The sequence below is a fragment of the Salpingoeca rosetta genome (genome assembly GCF_000188695.1).
Source record: "Salpingoeca rosetta unplaced genomic scaffold supercont1.19, whole genome shotgun sequence".
Classification (NCBI taxonomy): domain Eukaryota; class Choanoflagellata; order Craspedida; family Salpingoecidae; genus Salpingoeca; species Salpingoeca rosetta.
In genome coordinates, this window is record NW_004754915.1 from 57941 (window position 1) to 73893 (window position 15953).

The 15953-nt window shown below is 57.8% G+C and overlaps 6 protein-coding genes across 6 annotated transcripts in view; 3 read left to right on the forward strand and 3 right to left on the reverse strand.

Annotated features, from left to right (window-relative positions):
* Positions 1-328, reverse strand: part of PTSG_12633 (uncharacterized protein) — a gene marked incomplete at its 3' end in the record, with an annotated part of 9075 nt that extends 8747 nt beyond the window's left edge. Inside the window, exon 1 of the mRNA XM_004991512.1 lies at positions 168-328. Within this exon, the coding sequence (XP_004991569.1) occupies positions 168-182 (15 nt within the window). The 5' untranslated portion in view covers positions 183-328. The remainder of the gene's footprint in view (positions 1-167) is intronic.
* Positions 329-505: 177 nt separating this feature from the next.
* On the reverse strand, positions 506-1896 carry PTSG_12634 (uncharacterized protein). Its single transcript, XM_004991513.1, has 3 exons — positions 1419-1896; positions 905-1201; positions 506-602 (listed from the first exon to the last, which is right to left on the reverse strand). Exons 1-2 carry the CDS (start codon positions 1752-1754, stop codon positions 1118-1120), a joined length of 420 nt encoding a protein of 139 aa, XP_004991570.1. The 5' UTR covers positions 1755-1896; the 3' UTR covers positions 506-602; positions 905-1117.
* A 38-nt stretch (positions 1897-1934) lies between these two features.
* On the forward strand, positions 1935-6838 carry PTSG_07767 (uncharacterized protein). Its single transcript, XM_004991514.1, has 3 exons — positions 1935-2107; positions 2392-3845; positions 3951-6838. Exons 1-3 carry the CDS (start codon positions 1948-1950, stop codon positions 6702-6704), a joined length of 4368 nt encoding a protein of 1455 aa, XP_004991571.1. The 5' UTR covers positions 1935-1947; the 3' UTR covers positions 6705-6838.
* Positions 6796-12029, reverse strand: PTSG_07768 (uncharacterized protein). The gene is made up of 15 exons (XM_004991515.1): positions 11820-12029; positions 11418-11521; positions 11122-11198; positions 10601-10905; positions 10293-10400; positions 9954-10112; positions 9576-9683; positions 9236-9265; positions 9014-9100; positions 8647-8703; positions 8366-8497; positions 7972-8068; positions 7706-7806; positions 7382-7497; positions 6796-7150 (listed from the first exon to the last, which is right to left on the reverse strand). The coding sequence occupies exons 1-15, from the start codon at positions 11970-11972 to the stop codon at positions 6850-6852; spliced, it is 1935 nt and encodes a 644-aa protein (XP_004991572.1). The 5' UTR covers positions 11973-12029; the 3' UTR covers positions 6796-6849.
* Positions 12030-12056: 27 nt separating this feature from the next.
* PTSG_07769 (uncharacterized protein) lies at positions 12057-14219 on the forward strand (the record flags this gene model as incomplete). The annotated part of the gene is made up of 1 exon (XM_004991516.1): positions 12057-14219. One exon carries the CDS (start codon positions 12057-12059, stop codon positions 14217-14219), a length of 2163 nt encoding a protein of 720 aa, XP_004991573.1.
* Positions 14220-14561: 342 nt separating this feature from the next.
* The window catches only part of PTSG_07770 (NOTCH2 protein), a 15559-nt gene continuing 14167 nt past the window's right edge, over positions 14562-15953 (forward strand). The window contains exons 1-2 of the mRNA XM_004991517.1: positions 14562-14849; positions 15596-15881. Of these exons, the coding sequence (XP_004991574.1) occupies positions 15707-15881 (175 nt within the window). The 5' untranslated portion in view covers positions 14562-14849; positions 15596-15706. The remainder of the gene's footprint in view (positions 14850-15595; positions 15882-15953) is intronic.

Sequence of the window (15953 nt, forward strand, 5' to 3'; positions counted from 1 at the left end):
CTATGTCAACCAGCAAGTAAACGTGAGCAGCAGGCCCTGGTGATGCGCTTAAAGACAAAGCCACACACTCACTCCACCATTCATTGACATCTCCACACGCTCGCACGCGCGCATCCCACACACACACACACACACACACACACACACAAATGCGCACACCCGCTGACCTCTGCGAGCGACATGTGCTCGTTCCAGATGGGCTGAATGGCGCCTTGATCCGTGACGAACGCGAGCCAGTACCTCTCGTGCCCATTCAGACCTCCAACAGCGGTCCACGCCCAGCCCTGCGCATTCACCTCCCTGCCACCACACACACACACACACACACACACACACACATACACACACAGGTACGTGATGTTCATGGACACAACGGCATGTGTCATAGAAACCAGTGAAAAGAAGCGCCAAAAATGATGTTACTCCACGCTACCGCACACAGCCATATGCGCACACCCAACCCTCTTTCTCGCCCACGTGCCCATTGTGTGCAAGACAACGTGTTTACCGCTGCCCCTGCGCATCGCCAAAGATGCCGGAAGGCGCCGGCGGTTGCGCGTCCACGGCTGCATATGCGACGGGCCGCACCAGCAGCTGTTGTCCTGGTGTGGAGCGGTGAGGTCACGCATGAAAACACGACGCACGCACACAACTGGGTTATCCGAAGCAAATGCACACATGTGTGTACGCACGTACAAACTTGCAGGCACACACACACACTTACACACACACACACACTTACACACACACACACACACAAACACACACACACACACACACACACACACACACACACACACACACACACACACACACACACACACACACACACACACACACACGCACGTGCGGACAGGGGTGAAGTCTCATTCCGCTCCAATTCAATGTGCAAAGTTGCACGGACCTTGACCGCTTGGGAGTGTGAGCGGGGTGTGTTGGAAATGCTCCACCAAATCAGATATGGATGAGAACATGCGATCAGGTGCATCCTTGCCGTCTGTTGCTGGTGTGGGAAGAAGTGCGAGACGCGGCGTTTGTTCACCCGCATCACCGCTGTTGTGTGAGTGCGTCCAGGTAAATGCGACGTGATGCGATGTTCCACGGGACCATACAGAGATCAGCACATCTGCACAGCACTGGTCCGACTGGCGAACAAGAAAGGTGCGATCCTCATGCCATTCGTGTACAGCTCGTGGGCATCCTGAAAGATACGACCCATAGGAGCATATTCTCGAGGAATATATTCACGAGGAATTTACCTGTGCAAACACCTTCCCAAACACAACCCGTCCCCACGCACGCACTCTACCAACACACACACACACACACACACACACACACACACGCACACACACACACACACACACACATACGCGCACACGCACCCCCAACTCATATGCACACACACACACACACACCTCGTTGGAGAGGCGGTTGTGCCACCAGGTTGCTGGGCGTTGTTGATCGGGGGCAAGTAGAACCTTGCGGAAGAACTCGGACCAGGCGTGCTGCTTCAGGTCACGAATGCACTGCTTTGGGTGCTCCAGCAGTCGAACTGGGTGTGGCACAGGCAGGCACACGTCAACCTGCACCAGCTTTCCACGCGGCACCTTAAAGCCGGTCTTCGTGCTGGCAAGCCCATCCGTCGCATGACTGTTGTGCGACCCGCTCTCTGCTTCGTGATTGGCACTGGCAAATGGGTTTGACGCGTGCAGCTCTGGTGCTAGGCACGCTCGGCGTGGCCGTACAGCCATCAAGCAGCTGTCGCTGAGGGACACGGCGTGCAACAACCACGAGACGAGGGTGGGCGAGCGGAGGGTGGGAGCGGAGAAGAGAGCAGAGGGAGCAGAGCAAGGTGAGAGGTGAGCAACGTCCGTTGTTTTTGTTTGGGCAAAGTCCTGAATATTTGCTGCTATCTTCATATAATTTTCAGCAAGCGCACGGACGATGATGTGGGTGCACTCATGTGCTGCTGGTGGCGCTGCGAGTGGCAATGTTGTGGTGCGGCGCATTGATGTCGAGCCGCTCGCTGCGGCCATCAGCAAGCTGGTCTTGGAGGTAGCGACAGCAGCATGCCACCCTACAACACTGTCTTTGCCCAGCACACGTAAGTTGCATGACGTAGGGACGCGTGTGGATGTGTGCGTGTGCGTCTGTGTCTGTATGTGTGTTTGCATGTGTGTCTGTGTGCGCATGCGTGTACGCGTGTGTGTTTGCATGTATGTTTGCATGTGTGTCTGTGTGCGCATGCGTGTACGCGTGTGTGTCCCTCCCTGCCTCTGCATCTCTATCTGTGTCTCTCTGTGTGTTCGTGGTCGCGCAGTCCCACCTTTGCTTGGTGACCACCTTGCACCCGCTTTTCTAACACGAGCTGTTGTTGGTTGACAACAGTGGAGACGTGCGTGGCTGTTGCAGTGTGCATGGACAACGGCGTGGAGTTGGTGGCGAGCGAGGTGGCAGTGATTGAGGCTGGACTGACGCTTGTGCCAGTCGCACCCGACTGCACGCTGGAGGAAGCTCGCCATCGCATCATCAACACTGTTCCTGTGGTCGCGGCCCTCGCTGATCTACAAGGCGCCACATCCGCACTGGCTGCGCTGTGCCAAGAGCACGGTATCCCGATCCTTCTTGTGGAAGAACAGTGCTCACGCGATACTGCTGCTGCTGCTAAGGACAGCGAAAAACAACGTGGCTGCACGTGGTCTCTCTCCCTCCAGCAGCCGCCATCTGCCGCAACACACGTGCACGTTTGCACACAAATAGCCACGATGCATGATCACGATGACAGTGGAATCAGCACCAGCACCAGCACATCACGTGGTGGGTGTGCTCATGGCCTGCAGAGGTTGGACAATCACGCGGTAAACGACGACGACAACGATGACGACGACGACGACAACCACCACCACCACCACCACCACCACCACCACCACGACGGCGACGACGAAGCTGATGTTAACCACGTGAGCCATATCTTCTTCACTTCCGGGAGTACGGGTTTGCCGAAAGCCTGCGCAGTGACACGCCGCACATTGCTCGAGGCTGTACATAACCAGCGCACGACATTCAACATCAGCGCCAACTCTGCTGTGTTCCTCGGCTCCACCATCACCTTCGACCCATCGCTCTGTGACATTTTCATGGCCCGCGCAGCCGACGCTACTGTCGCCGTGGCCCCGCGGCACCTCATGCTCACGTCGCTGCCGGAGTGCCTGCAGGCAACGCGTGCCACACACATCTGCACCACGCCAACCCTGCTGCAGTCCTACCCACGCGCGGCACTGTGTCCTGCAACGCTGCCAGCACTGCGCACAGTCGCGCTTGGTGGGGAGCCAATGGCGCCGCTGACGGCTGCGACGTGGGGCACGGCGCCAGCACAACACCGATGTCGGCTCTTCAACGTGTACGGCGTCACGGAGTGCTGCGGGTACCAGTCTGCGCTTGAGATTGAAAACCCTGCCTCAGGTGCTATTGCGCAGCAGGCCCCGGGTGAAAAGCAGCAGCAGCCACACCAACCGCACCAATCGCTGCCCGTGCACCGGTGTGTTGGAGGCGCGATGGGTACAGCACGGCTGCTGCTGGTCAAGAACCACAAGCACGTCAGCGCCAAGATCACAGCGTTGCTTAACGGTGATGATGGTAGCGGCAGCAGTCGTGGTCGTGGCGATGAAGGATGTCGTGGAGGTGAGGACGGTTACAGCGGAGATGAGAGTGATGGCAATGCGTGTAGCAGCAACAATGGTCATTCTGACGCTGTTCCAGCAGCACAGCGGCGCTGGCCCGTGCTGGCAAAGGAGTACGTTGAGGTGGTGTCGCCGTCAACACGTCATGCTGCAACTGGAGAAGTATGGGTTGTTGGAGGACAAATGGGTCTTGGATACATCGCAGCAGCAGCAGCAGCAGCAGCAGCAGCAACACACACACACACAACATAGTGGCCGCCCGTTTAGTCGCACCAATCGCTGCCCGTGCACCGGTGTGTTGGAGGCGCGATGGGTACAGCACGGCTGCTGCTGGTCAAGAACCACAAGCACGTCAGCGCCAAGATCACAGCGTTGCTTAACGGTGATGATGGTAGCGGCAGCAGTCGTGGTCGTGGCGATGAAGGATGTCGTGGAGGTGAGGACGGTTACAGCGGAGATGAGAGTGATGGCAATGCGTGTAGCAGCAACAATGGTCATTCTGACGCTGTTCCAGCAGCACAGCGGCGCTGGCCCGTGCTGGCAAAGGAGTACGTTGAGGTGGTGTCGCCGTCAACACGTCATGCTGCAACTGGAGAAGTATGGGTTGTTGGAGGACAAATGGGTCTTGGATACATCGCAGCAGCAGCAGCAGCAGCAGCAGCAGCAACAACAACAACAACAACAACAACAACATCATCACTATCAGCCACGCCAGGTACAGCGTTGAAGGGCCCTGCTCGCTTGTTACTGAAACCGCACGCGTCGTTCGTGTATGTGCGTGGGGTTGGCGCCGCCTACAGAACAGGCGACATTGCACGCACGTGTTCCAGCGACGACCAAGACAATGACGGTGACGAAGACCAGCATGGTGGTGGAAGACGTCTGGTGGACGGGAGGGCGAATGGCACCATCACCAACAGCAGCAGCAGTACCAGCACCACCAGCAGCAACAACAATAACCACGACAACCACAGCAGCAAAGATGCATCCGCCAGCAGCAGCAGCACCACCACCGCTGCCAGTGAGTGTGGGCGACTGCAGCTACTTGGCCGGGTGGACTGGCAGGTGAAGTTGCTTGGGCGACGTGTGGACCTGTGCGGGCTTGAATCGCAATACAAACAGCATTTGGCGCCAGCAGTGGATGCCGTGGCAATCACTGCCGCCAACCAGTGGCTGTTGTGCTGGGTCACACCAGCAAACGAGCACCACGTGGATACACATGTGTCCACGTGCCGGACTGACGGCGGTGGCGATGGGGTGGACACGTGCCCCCACGGCCTCCCGACAGCACCGCAACCCCGTCCTGGCGGCAACACAATGGCACTGCATGCAGGGCACGGCGGCACAGCGCAATCGTGTCGAAGGTGTGAGCTGCTGCGGTCAGCGTGTCTGTTTGTGTTGCGAGCACACATGCCCTCGTACCTTGTTCCCAGAACGATGACGTGCATTCGCACGTTTCCGACCACCTCATCAGGCAAGCTTGCACGCAAGCATCTCTGGCGTGCGCAATCCCGTCTTTACCCGGCGCTGTCACCATCACCATCCTCCACATCATCATCATCATCATCATCTCGACCTGATCAGGCTTGCATGACATCGGCTGCTGGTGTGGATACGCGGCTGGACACACCTCTGCAACAGCTGATTGCGGATGTGCTGAGTCAGCATTTACCTGTGCCGATGCAATCACCGCACGACACATTCGCACAGCTCGGGGGCGATTCCCTGCGCGCCGTTCGCGCCGTGCACGCGCTGCTGGCAGAGATCAACACCAGGCACCACAGCAACGGCAGTACCAGCACCACCACCACCACCAGCAGCAGCAGCAACAACAGCACGAGCGATGGGGGTGGTATTGGTACGTTTGCTGAACGCGCTGCCATTGCACCCGCTGTTGTGCTGACATCAACGATTGTGGAGCTGGAGCAAGCCGTGATTGCCGCATTCCCAGATATGGCTCCACTCAACGACTGCAATGACGATGACGATGCTGATGGTGGTGTTGATGGCGTGCAGGCGCACAGGGATTCGAGCGGAACAGGCAGCACAAACGGCAGCAGACACCACCCCACCCCCATGACCACTTCACTCAATGGTGCGCGGGAGCGTGAGACGCGGCGGCTGCTTGCTTGGGCTGCAGAGAGCAACGACACGGCCGTGATGCAGCTGCTGATACGTGCTGCGCATGGTGGCGCGACGCCTCTCATGCGCCGCAGGTGTTTGGCTGTCGCCTATGCCGTTGCTTGCAGGCACGGGAGCGATGGCGTGGTGCGCCTCCTCAACCCGCACGTGAGGTTGGCAGATGTGTGTGAGCACGGATGTACCCCGTTCACGAGCGGCCATACCACCAGCGCCAGCACAGCGAGTGGTACAGCCAGTGACATGAGCGCTGGCGACAGCACGAGTAACGGCAGCATGATGGCAAATGGTGCTGGCACGGACAGGCCAACACAGCAGCGCCCACTGCACCTGGCGTGCGGGTCGGGGAGTGAAGCAACAGTGCGGGCAGTGCTGTGCCATCCCGACACGCGCGGCGGCGATGATGCTGTGCGCAGGGACGGAGATGGGATGACTGCGGTGCACCATGCAGCGAGGGGTGGGGCAGGCACGCGGCTGCTGCAGCTGCTGCTGTCACAAGAGATGAGCAAGAAGGGCAAGGCGACAAGGCAAGCAGCGGCATCGCGCAACAAAGGCAGCAAGGCTACCAAAGGCGCACACCAGAAGCGCAGTGGTGGCACGTGCACTGTCGGGGACGTGTGTCTGCACATGCGAGACGCGTGGGGACGAACACCGCTGCACTGGGCGGTCGTGAACGGCCACCGCACGGCCGTGTGTGCACTGCTGGACCATGGGGCCGATGCAACAGCGCGCGACGCAGCTGACGAAACGCCACTCATGATTGCAGAGCGCCGGGCGCAGTGCAGGGCAGCGGACCGCGGTGGCCTCCGCCCATCTGTCTTTGGCGACATTGCCACCCTGCTTGGCGGCTCGGGCAAGACTGTCAAGCTTGCAAGCACCTGAGCTTGTGTGTGTGTGTGTGTGTGTGTGTGTGTGTGTGTGTGTGTGTGTGTGTGTGTGTGTGAATGCCGGGTACACTCGCCCACTTCTGCCCTGACTAAACGGTCTGTTTATTGTATTCGATCACAAAAGTAGTACACGGCGGTTGCTATTGTGTTGCCACGTGGCGTCGTCTCAGCCTCTTCTTCTGCCCCTCTGATGCCACGCCAGAAGCACCACCTTCATCGTCATCGTCACGTTGACCACTCTGCCCATACACTTCTCCACCATAACCGCCACCTTCATTGTCACGATCAGCACCGTTTCCACTACCGTCACCGCCACCATCACCAGCAGCGTCACCACTGCCACCATCAGCGCCATCGCCGCCGGTTTGGTGCTTCTCTTCGTGCGTGTGCTCGTAACTGAACCCGAATTCATTCACGCGGGATTTGTCCACGGGATACAACCTGCACGCAAACAGAGCAGGGCACAGCGGTGTCAGTTACAAGAGGATACAGTGGTGCTTATGCGTGCGCTGATTGTGTGTGTGTGTTTGTTTGTTTGTGTGTGTGTGTGTGTGTGTTTGTGTTCTGCTCATGTGCGGGTTTGTCTGTCTGTGTGTGGTTTCTGTAGTTTTGTTTCTTGTATGCACATGTGCGTGGATGCATGTACGTGTGTGCTCGCACGCGTGTGCGCACCAGCGCTGGTAGAGATAGACGATGAAGACGACGTCATCGCGCAGACAGGCGAGGCGGTGGGCGGTGGGCATGGCGATGATGAATGAAAACACATCGTCGATAAACGTGTTGAACGCCTGCCACGAAACAACACCAAAGGAAAACGGATCAAAACGCAGTCACGAGTGAGCATGGATGCAAGGGTGTGGGGTCACACAACGGCACAACAAGCCAAGCACATGAGACAAACGACTCCAAAACAACCCACACCTACGACAGTACGCATGCATCATGTGTGTGCACCATATGAGCACGACACGCAATGAATACAATGGTGGGTCTCACCTTGTACATGAGAGCACGCCAGGGCAGGTGCGCCACAGACTTGAGTTTGTAGTTGATGAACAGCTGCGGCGTCATGAAGATGAACCCAAACACATACACGCCTGCACGTGCGGATGTGTGTGTGTGTGTGTGCATATGTGTGTGTGCGTATGTGTCGTTAGAGGCACGTCGATGGAGGTATCATCCCTCGGTGCATTCGAGCATGAGAAAAACGTAAAGCATCAGCGGCTGATTGCAGTGCAGTTGTCGCCCTCACACAGCGGCACCTTTTGCGAGGGATGCAAGTGCCCAGCTGTACCAGCTCCTGTGGGGCGTGTACACGAGCGAGTACGCGGCAAACGCCAAGGCAATCGGCGCAAGGGCCTAAAACACGGACGCCAGCAAGCACACACACACGCGCGCGAGGAACGCCAAGAAGGCACAGACGTGACGCCCATGGGCGGATTGAGTGTGAATGCGAGCGTTCATGTGGTTGCTTGTTCATGTGCGTGTGTGTCTGTGTCTGTGTGTCTGTGTGTGTGTATGTGTGTGTGTGTGTGTCTGTGTGTGTGTGTGTGAGTTCCTATTGCATGTGTGTGTCTGTGTGTGAGTTCATGTTGCATGTGTGTGAGTTCCTGTTACATGTGTGTGTGTGTGTGTACAGAGGTGTGCGCAACTGACCCATCCGAGATATCGCATGGCCAGCGCGTCGTACTCGTCCGTCTTGAGCTCGAGCGATGGTTCAGACGAGTCATCAACGCTGCTGCTGCTGCCACTGCTGTCCGTGGTGTGGTGTCGCAGGACCTTCATCGCCTGCACAGTGGTTTTGTGTGAGGGGTGCGAGTGAGGGAAGTGAGGGAAGGGAACAAGGGGGCAAAGAAGCCCTACGTGCTTGTTGTGATGCAGGCACCACGCACGTTCCCCAGCACACCGAACATACGACCCACCACCACGAGTCGCACCTTCCAGCCCTCAACGAGGACCGAAAATCCGGTCACTCCCAGAATGATCATCGACGTCTGCGCATGTGTCAACCACACGACACGCACATGATGCACGCATGGTTGAGCGTCGTGTTGAATGCATCATTTGAACAACATCAAACACGTGCACACATGTCACGGAGCACACATGACCACACGTACACACGCAAGCGCGCATCTTGTACGTGCGTTTGTGTGCGTATGTGTGCGTGTGTGCGTATGTCTGTCTGTCTGTCTGTCTGTCTGTCTCTCTCTGTGTGTGTGTGTGTGTGTGCGCGTGTGTGTGCGTGCGTGCGTGTGTGTCTGTGTCTATGTGTGCGTGTGCGTGCGTGTCTTGTGGTCACACCTGCTGCGAATCAAGGAGGTAGAGAAAGATGATGACGGTGGAGGCAAACTGGAACATCACTGCGCGCCGCGACAGCCCAGCAAAGTGCTGATGCAGCAAGCACAAGTGCACGCACGGTGATGGTGAGTGAGGGCGAGTGATGACGAGTGATGGTGTTTGGCTTCAGCGATGCGAACGCCAAGTGGATGCACTGCCAATTCACACAACGCTGCTGTCACGAACCTTGCGCCCGCGCCAGAAGCCAATGTCGTTCTACAGGTGTGAATTGGAAAGAGAGCACGCAAAATGATGAGATGGATGCGATTTGAAAATAGGTGCTCATGCACGCCGGAATACACGCGCACGTACACTCACACACCCACACGCATGCGCATACACATACATTTACACATACACATGCATTTACACATACACATACACATACACGCACGCACACACGCACAGGCATACACGCATGCACACACGCACGCACACGCACACACACACGCATACATGCACAAACACACATACACACACGCACGCACGCATACATACACACAACCCCCCAAACTCTGCGACTGACCTTGAAGGCGAGGTAGTCGAAGATGAGGTGTAGGATGGTGATAGCATACGTGATGCCGAGCACAGAGAGGCTGTTGTTGAGGAACAGCGCCTTCACGTCATCAATGTCCTGTCGCCGACGACACGCAACAACAACAACAACAACAACAACAACAACAACAGCAGCAGCCCGAGTCGAAGAACAGCGCGTGGAAGGTGACGTGACAGGCGTTTGTGCATGGTTGAGCAGTGCATTTGGGTCGTTCTTCCAAGCAAGGCAAGCTCCCTGTATCACGTGTCAACGAAAACACTAAATGTGTTCCCTTCCCTCCCTCTCCATGTCATTCCCTTCTCTCCCTCTCCATCCCACAACCGCCTTCACATCCATGACTGCACCAACCTTGTCTGTGAAGCCGAGGGTGTGCCGGAGTTGCCCCAGTCCCTGATTGACTGTGATCACCAGCCGGTACAGCCCTATGCTCGTTGGCCGGAACGTAAAGGTGAACGTGGCGTTGCCTCGCTGCCCGCTCTCATCGCGCGTCACCGCATCGTCGAGTGGCTGGTACGGGGGGCGGCAGTGAGGCGAGGGAGGGGCATGTTGGTGAGGATGTGGGCAGATAAAGTGATACAGCTCAAGCGCACGCCGAGCCACAATCCTGCGACGCGAACAAGCAAACGCACACAAACGCACATACACACACGCACAAACAAAAACAAATACGGTGGCGAGCGAACACACCCGCCAGTCTCTGCGGGAGACGAGGAGGTCGGCAATGTCGACGACGGGGTGATATGTCTTGTATCGGACCAGCTTGAGCGGGACAGGAAGAACACGGATATCGTACGCCTGGACAAACACACACACACACACACACATAGGCATGCACGCACGATGCATGTCAGGGCGGTAACAATGGCACCATAGCCAGACCAGCATGCCTTATGCACATCAATCCACAACAACCACAACATGAACCCACGCCATCCCGCCGCCGCCGCCATCGATGCCACTGTCACTGTCGCCGCAACAAGCTGCACAATACGTACCGTGTCGTCCGGCACATACATGAGCGTGACGTGGTCGCGCAGGTGGTTCTGCGGCTGCAGGGGCGTGTGATCATCGCTCCTCGCGCTGCTGTCATCATCACCACCACCACGTGGTCCTTTTTGGCTTGTCGTGTGACTGGCACCATCACCAGCCCCTGTATCACCGCTTGTGTTGCCGGCGTCGTCTTCGCCGCTGAGGAGCAACTTCCCGCGTTCCAACGGCACGAGGTGTCGCGTCAGTGGCGAGCGCGCATACAGCACATTGTCCTTGTCATACCCCGGTGTTCCTGGCACAATGCTATGACCTGCAAGCAAGCAAACACATGTGCGAGCGTGAGTGAGTGTGTGTGTGTGTGTGTGTGTGTGTGTGGTGCGTGTGTGTGTGTGTGTGTGTGTGTGTGTGTGTGTGTGTGTGTGTGTGTGAGTATGTGTGCGTGTGTGCGTGTGCGTGTGTACGTGTGTGACTGCAGTAAACTGGAGGGTTGTGGGACCCATCACGGCGCGCAACAGCCAGTACTCACCAGCCTTGGTGATGAACACGTGCGAGTAGATGGTGGCGTTGTTGAATATGGCACGAGGAGGGCTGAACACAACGTCCCTGCAAGAACAAAAGCAAGTGGGCGGGACACAGCAGAGTGATGTGAGTGCAGGAGCTGCAAACACGCAAGGGTTGTGCATCGTGTGCGTGTGATGATGCATGGAGTGGAGTGCAAGTGGCAGCAAACAATGAAAATGTGCACTGCAGCAAGTGCTGTGATCCAGTGTGTGCTGGAAGCAAAATCGCTGACTGGCGCGCATGTGTGAAGCATGAACGTACTCGGAGAATCCGGCGTTTGGAGAAACGTTGGTGAAGCGAGCCACCGCCTTGTTGAGCCCATCCACGGTTGTCACCTTCTTCTTTGGCCCAGCGCTCACAAAAACCTGCCGGGACGGACAGCGAAAGAGAAAACGCACGCACATTCATCCAACACATACGTTGTTAGCGCAGATGTGGTGTGACACAGATGCATGTATCCACTCACTCGCACACGGTCACACACTCACTCACAGCTGCACACACACACACACACTCACTCACTCACAGCTGCGCACACACACACACACACACACACACACTCTCTCTCTCTCTCTCTCTCTCTCTCTCTCTCTCTCTCTCTCTCTCTCTCTCTCTCTCTCTCTCTCTCTCTCTCTCTCTCTCTCCCTCCAAAACCACACTGACGTAAATATCCAGGAGCTGGTCTTGGGCAAAGTGGGGCGTGACACAGTGGGCGTTGGGGCCACCACAGGGCTGCGGCACAACCACTTGATACAGCACGCTCGCCGTAAACGCGAGGTATGCCGCAATGGCGACCACCACCACCGCATACAACATCTCCGCTTCAACTTTGTCCTGCTGCTGGCTGGTCGTCTTGGTTGTTGGCGATTGGTGGGAATCGTTGGTTAATTTTCCACAAGGATGCAGCGTGCGGCGAGAACAACAGCGGCGGCAGTGGTGGTGGGTCGACAGCGTGGTGCTGTGGTGGCACGGCACATGTTCTCGCTACATGTCCACACCTCCTCGCAGCAGAGCAACGGCGGCGGACAAATGGCCACCACAACGTGCTTGGGATGTGCGCACCTGCGTGGGGCCTCTCTATCGTGGCAGGTTCGGCGCGGGCTGGCATCGCAGCGACCCCTGCACCAGCAACTTGCAACCTCACAGCGTGGGCTTGGGCCGCGTGCAAGCCTGACTTCTTCAACGCGGGCATCATCGCAGCTGCAGCAGCAGCTCGATCGCACCCTTTTGCACGCTTCTTCCGTCACTGCGCCACTTTCAGCGCAGCGTGAACAGTGCCACGAGCAGCAAGAGACTGGCGATGCAAGACACCATGCTGATCAACGTCGCGGGACAGCTCCATCCCCTGCACCGTTGACAACGGCATCGGACATGTCACGCAGGCAACTGAAGCGCGTTCGCAAGCAATTGAAACAACACGTAGAATCTGGGCAGTACGATCGTGTTGTGGCATTTGTGCGCGCCCTGGTGCGCTCCCTACTTGAAGGCGCTGGCCGTGGCGGGCACGCCCAAAACACAGCCACTGGCACAGCCGCCGACGCAGCCGCGCGCACAGGTGGCGGCAGCAACCATGGTACCGTCAATCGTGCTGACAGCTCCCATACTCCACGCCACCGGGTAGCACACAGCACAGAACAACAGAGGCAGCCGCGACAGCCGCGACAGCGAACCCTTGATGGCCCCTCGATGTGCATGGTGGTTGAGGCGATGACAGCGGCGCTAGATGTGCGGGAAGTGCTGGAACTGACAACGCAGCTGCGTGCAACCAACCACGCCTTCCCGCGCCAGGCGCCAGCGGTATTTATTGAACAGCTGATGCGCAAGCACTTTGCTCGCACTCCCCACGCCCACAACGACAATGTCTCGGATGACTACGACGATGATGGTGCTACAAGCCGGGATGGTCGTGACGACCAGACGATGCCCACGTCGCAACCTCCACACTCCCCAGACGGTGCCACAAACACCTTTTTCAGCCATCAGCACGATCAACAACAACAACAACAACAACAACAACAACAACAACAACAACAACAACAACAACAACAACAACAACAACAACAACAACAACAACAACACCAACAACAACACCAACAACAACAACAGCAGCAGCAGCAGCAGCAGCAGCAGCAGCAACAACACACAAGCGACTCACACCCGAGACCGCCATCGCCTCCTCCATCCCCGTCATCAGCTGCACCACAGCGCTGGACAAGGCACCCAATAACAGCAACAGCAGCAGCAGCACCTGCAATGCGGGGGCGCGATGCCGTGTCGCTGTTCCTCGAGTTCCGCCGCTTGACCGGCACCACGCTGAGCGCAGCGTTGGTTGATGAGGTTGGCCGGCGCCTGAGGCACGTAGTGCCGCCGGGTGTGCTGCGAGACGTGCTGCACGGCTTGGCCTGGGAACTGGCGAGGCGCGGGCTGCACATGCCGCCCCGGGCGTGGCACACGTACGTGGTCGCTGTGCGGCGGGCCGGCGACGTGGGCGACGTGGGCGACGTGCTTGACCTAGCAGAGCAGACGCGCGTGCGGCTGAACCGGCACCAGTACGCGCTGCTGCTGCAGTTGGCGAGCGGGTGCCGGCGAGAAGAGCTGGTGGAGCACGTCTTCCAGCACATGTGCGACAACGGGGTTGAGCCTGCGGTGTGGGCGTGGTCGGAGCGCATGCGCTGCTTTGCACTCAGGGGCGATGTGGCCAAAGTGGAGGGCATGATCCAGGAGATGAAGCGGCTGCGGCTGGTGCTGCTGCCGGCTGTGTTCCACCGCTTCTTGGAGGCGCACGTGCACGCCGGCGACTTGTCTGGTGCGGAGCAGGTGTACAACATCTTCGTGCGCACGGGCCACAAGGTGCACCCTGCGCTGCTGCTGCCGCTGCTGCGGGCGTACTTGGAGGAGCACCGGCCCGACGCCGCGCTGAGCGTGCTTGTTCGCATGCGCACGCATGCCCTCCACGTGCGCAGCAGCGACATTGACGCCATCATTGACATGTACACCGCCAACCGTGACGTTGCCGGCCTCCTCAAGGCCCGCGCTTTTCGTGACGCCATCAACAAGGCATAGGGTCATGTCGACCGTGTAGTGTGTTTGTGTGTGTTGAGAGTGTGCGCAGCTGTGTGTGTGTGTGTGTGTGTTTTGAGAGTGTGCGCAGCTGTGTGTGTGTGTGTGTGTGTGTGTGTGTGTTGAGAGTGTGCGTGTGTGTGTGTAGAGAGAGAGAGCGCGAGCTCGTGTCACATCACTCGACCTTGGGCCACACAAAACCACACGTGATTAAATGACCATCAAATCACATCAATCACCAGTCACGCTGACGACAGGATAAAAAGGTTGTTGTAGTCACCGTTTTTGCCTGCATGCACGAAAATTTTCCTCCCCAAAACCAAAAGACCACACCCGACCGAACAACGCGAAGCCAAACAGCCAAAACCAAAACCACGCCAAAACAACTCGCTCGCTCGCGAACTTTTCAGCAGGGTGCGGTCCAAAACACTTGTGCCAAACACAACCCTTCCGTCCTCGGCTGGCTCGCTGCTTGCGTCTTCCCGCACCCCACACACGCACACGCACACACGCACAAGCACGCATACGCAGCACAGTCCTGCCTTCTGCGCGTTCAAACACCCTTGCTGACATCTTCCACGAAGGAGAAGGCGGCGGCGCGGCAACAACGACCACCAAACAGCCACTGCACAGGTGAGAGCACGTTGCCAGTGACAGCCACTGGCCGCCAACCACGCTTGTTGGTGTACCGGCATCCGGCGTGCCCCCGATGTCTTGTCTGGCATCCCCTTTGATGTGCTGCATGCAGCTTTGGGTGGCTGGTGGGTATCAGCCTTCAAAGCAAACATGCCCCGTCAAGTCGTCAGTGTTTGCTGTACTGCCTTGTGTGTGTGTGTGTGTGTGTGTGTGTGTGTGTGTGTGTGTGTGTGTGTGTGTGTGTGTGGTGTGGAAAGTGTGATCGCTGCGTGACAAACATGTGTGTGCGCATGTGTAGCAGACGCGTGCGTGTGTGTGTGTGTGTGTGTGTGTGTGTGTGTGTGTGTGTGTGTGTGTGTGTGTGTGTGTGCGTGCGTGTGTGTCTGCAGTTGCGATCTGCACATGTGTGTTGTCAGTCTGTCAGTCATACGCCACCACCACCACCACCACAAACAACAGCAAGCACGCCTTGTCCTCCCACCCCCCCCCCCTTTGCGTTGCTTTGGGACTTCCATTTGCTCTGCCAGCGAGGCTTGCGTGTCTCCACATCTGTCTCGTGCCATCCTCTGGCAGCATCCTCCACCTTCTTCTCGCTCTTCTCCTCTGTCGCTGCCATCGCGTGCAATCACACTCCGCACCTACCTCCTTACTGCTTGCTCGCCCCCTCCCCCCTACACTCACCCCTCCACGCACATCCACGTACACGCACACGCACGCACACGCGCCCACACGCGCACGCCCAGGTGCTCGCTTGCTTGGCGACACCGTTGCCTGCCTCCACTTGCCTGGGCAGCCACAACCAAAACGGCAACGTGCTGCGACGTCGCCACACACTTCAAGGTGGCCGCAGTGGAATGCGACCCGCCGCCCGCGCGGGTCAGCACCACCCGTTGCATGTGTCTGTCGTTCGGACCCTCATCACAGCGCTGCTCCTGTCACTATGCTGGCAAGCGGCGTTGCTCCAGCCTGCAGCCTTCCTGGCTGCAGCTGACCCTTCATCAACAACCACAACAACAACAACAACCACAGGTGAGCCGCATCGCGTTGGCAGATCGTCCAGCTTGCCTGGCTGCTGAAATGCATGATAGCTGGCATGATCAC